The following is a 2509-nucleotide window of genomic DNA, read 5'->3' on the forward strand; positions in this document are numbered from 1 at the left end:
AAAAAAAAAAAAAAAAAAAAAAAAAAAAAAAAAAGGAAAAAAGGGTTTGCGACGGTTTGGGCTATGGAAGTAGCCCGGTAAACTACCGAACATGTTCAGTAAAAAATGGGTAAGAGGGTCGGCCTGTATACGTGGTTCGTGTCCGGATTATTGGGCGAACCCGAATGCACGCACGAGGACAGGTTCTGAATCTCAGTTCTGGTTTTGAAGCCGTTCTTCGACAAATTATTCCCGGCAAAAATACGAAGCCCTAGCTGTTTCCCTCCTCCCTCCCTTACACTCCAACCTGCCCGGCATGTCTACACTCGAAATCGAAGCTAGAGAGTACGTTTTCTCTTATCTTGCTCTCTTCGCCGTTTCTTAGTTCGATCCCTTTCTCCTTGGTTATCTATAAATTTTGATCATAGGAGTGGGATTAAAGAAAAATATTTATGATATGCTTCCCCTTTCAGTGTCATCAAGATCGTGCTCCAGTTTTGTAAAGAAAATTCACTGCACCAAACATTCCAGACGTTACAGAATGAGTGTCAGGTTTCTTTGAATACCGTAGACAGCATTGAAACTTTTGTTGCTGATATCAACTCTGGACGGTGGGATGCTATACTGCCTCAAGTGTCTCAACTTAAGCTTCCGAGAAATAAGCTGGAGGACTTATATGAACAGGTAGAGTTAAACGAACTGTATAGTTATTCAAATCTTGCATCAATATATATATATATTTTAAAAAATCAATCTAATATTTAGACTTATGAAAAAATGTTGCATTTGGCTGCTGGAAGAAAATTTTTCACGACAAATGTATTGAGAGAGATTTTCCTGGATAAATAGATTTAATTATCTTTGAGAATGTAGCGAGTTGAGAATGTAGATGGAAGAATTGGCAAATGGCTTAGTAGCAACATTATAGGTGAGCATGAATTCTAGAGAACGTTTGGAACTCAAAATTTGTAGCGAAGGGGCTCTATAGCAGTATTTAGAATTGTAAGCTTGTTTGAGCTTGGGATAAAATCATCTTCTAGACTATTCAATGAGTTCTCTTGTAGACATGAATAAGTCTATGTGAGTAGATATGACCTTCACCTTTTTGGTTGTGCTTCGAGTGGGGAGTAGAGGGGTCTCAGTAAAAACCTCTGGAAAGCTATCTCTATTGGTTTTACCTTTTTTTCTCTTCGTGTGCTGGGAAAGGCTCAAAAGTTAATGTTTGGGAGGGCCATTGGAGTAAGATAAGCCTTTGTGTGTTTTATTTTTGTGTTATTTTTTGTTTTGAACAAAAGGTTGCATTCAGGGGCCTCAGTGTTGCTTTCCCCATACCATTCTTTTTCAATATCTCTAGATTTTTGTTTTCATCTATTTAATAGAAAGGGGATTGATATGTCAAGTCTTCTTTATATTCTTTGTGACTAATACGTGGTCCTAAGAAGAAGGGATCTTAGGACTTGGACTCTGGATTTGTCTAGGGGTTTCTCTTGTCATTCTTATTTTTATATTTTGTCTATACAATGCCCTTTGACTATTGCTCCTGAGTCTTCAATCTTTTCCTGGAAGGTTAAAAGAGGTTTTTGTGTAGGAGGTCTTACATGGCAGGTGTTAATATCTTGGATTGTGCTCAAAGTCACCATTTCTTTGTTTTGTTCCCGGAATAGGGCATTCTCTTGGAGAGGCATGAGGAGGATCTTAGTCATTTGCAGTGGGATGGCTAGTTTGTAAACTACCTTTGGTGTCATTGGATGAGTTCGTTTTTTTCTCTCTTTTGTGTGTGTGTGGGAAACCAAGTTTTCATTGTAATTGTTGGACTAGAGCCCACGAAGACATTAAACCTTGCCACCTCCCAAACCTCACCATTGACCTCCCCACCTCCTTAGAATCAATAATCATAAGCTTGCTATGAAGCCTTATTTTCATATTCTTTTGGTGCCCAAAAGGGAGATGGTCCACGATTTAACTTACTTTTTTAGGCCCTTTAATTTTTGGATATCTGGCCACCCTTGAGAAGGTGTAGCTGACCACCAAGTTCCAACCTTCCTTTAAAAAGTATTATGATTCAGCCAAACATTGCTAAATATGAAAGGAGTAGGACCCCACGATCCTTTGACCAAGTTGAGACAAATAGAATAGTGTTCTGATGTGATTCTTTCAAGCCTAGGTTCTTTAGCGGATTCATATTTATTGATATGTGGTAAATTTTTTTTGTCAATAATTGTCATTGTAGCAGCTGTTCGAAAGCTAGACCATGTATGCCTACCATTGGTGAGGGGAATATATAAAAGATCGGTGGAATTGATGTTTCTATGGAATCTCAATGGAAGCTTTTTTTTTTTTTGCTTTTTATCTAAAAAAAGAAAGATTAAGGCTTATCTTCCATTTTATTGTTTTTTTTCTCTTCATGTTTATAAGAAACAAAGATGATTCATTTTGAATGAGAGATTGCAATCACTCTTCCAGGTCTTTCTTTTTTTTTTTTTTTTTTTTTTTTTTTTTTTTTTTTTTTTTTTTTTTTTTTTTTTTTTTT

General features: G+C 36.7%; 1 protein-coding gene across 2 annotated transcripts in view; it reads left to right on the forward strand.

Annotated features, from left to right (window-relative positions):
* The first annotated feature begins 146 nt into the window (after nt 1–146).
* Nucleotides 147–2509, forward strand: part of LOC111487429 (suppressor of mec-8 and unc-52 protein homolog 1) — a 19427-nt gene continuing 17064 nt past the window's right edge. For both annotated transcript variants that reach the window (XM_023134826.1, XM_023134825.1), the window contains exons 1-2: nt 147–324; nt 453–663. In XM_023134826.1, the coding sequence (XP_022990594.1) occupies nt 296–324; nt 453–663 (240 nt within the window). In that variant the 5' untranslated portion in view covers nt 147–295. The remainder of the gene's footprint in view (nt 325–452; nt 664–2509) is intronic.

Source organism: Cucurbita maxima, unplaced genomic scaffold (genome assembly GCF_002738345.1).
Source record: "Cucurbita maxima cultivar Rimu unplaced genomic scaffold, Cmax_1.0 Cma_Scf00012, whole genome shotgun sequence".
Taxonomy (NCBI): Eukaryota; Viridiplantae; Streptophyta; class Magnoliopsida; order Cucurbitales; family Cucurbitaceae; genus Cucurbita; species Cucurbita maxima.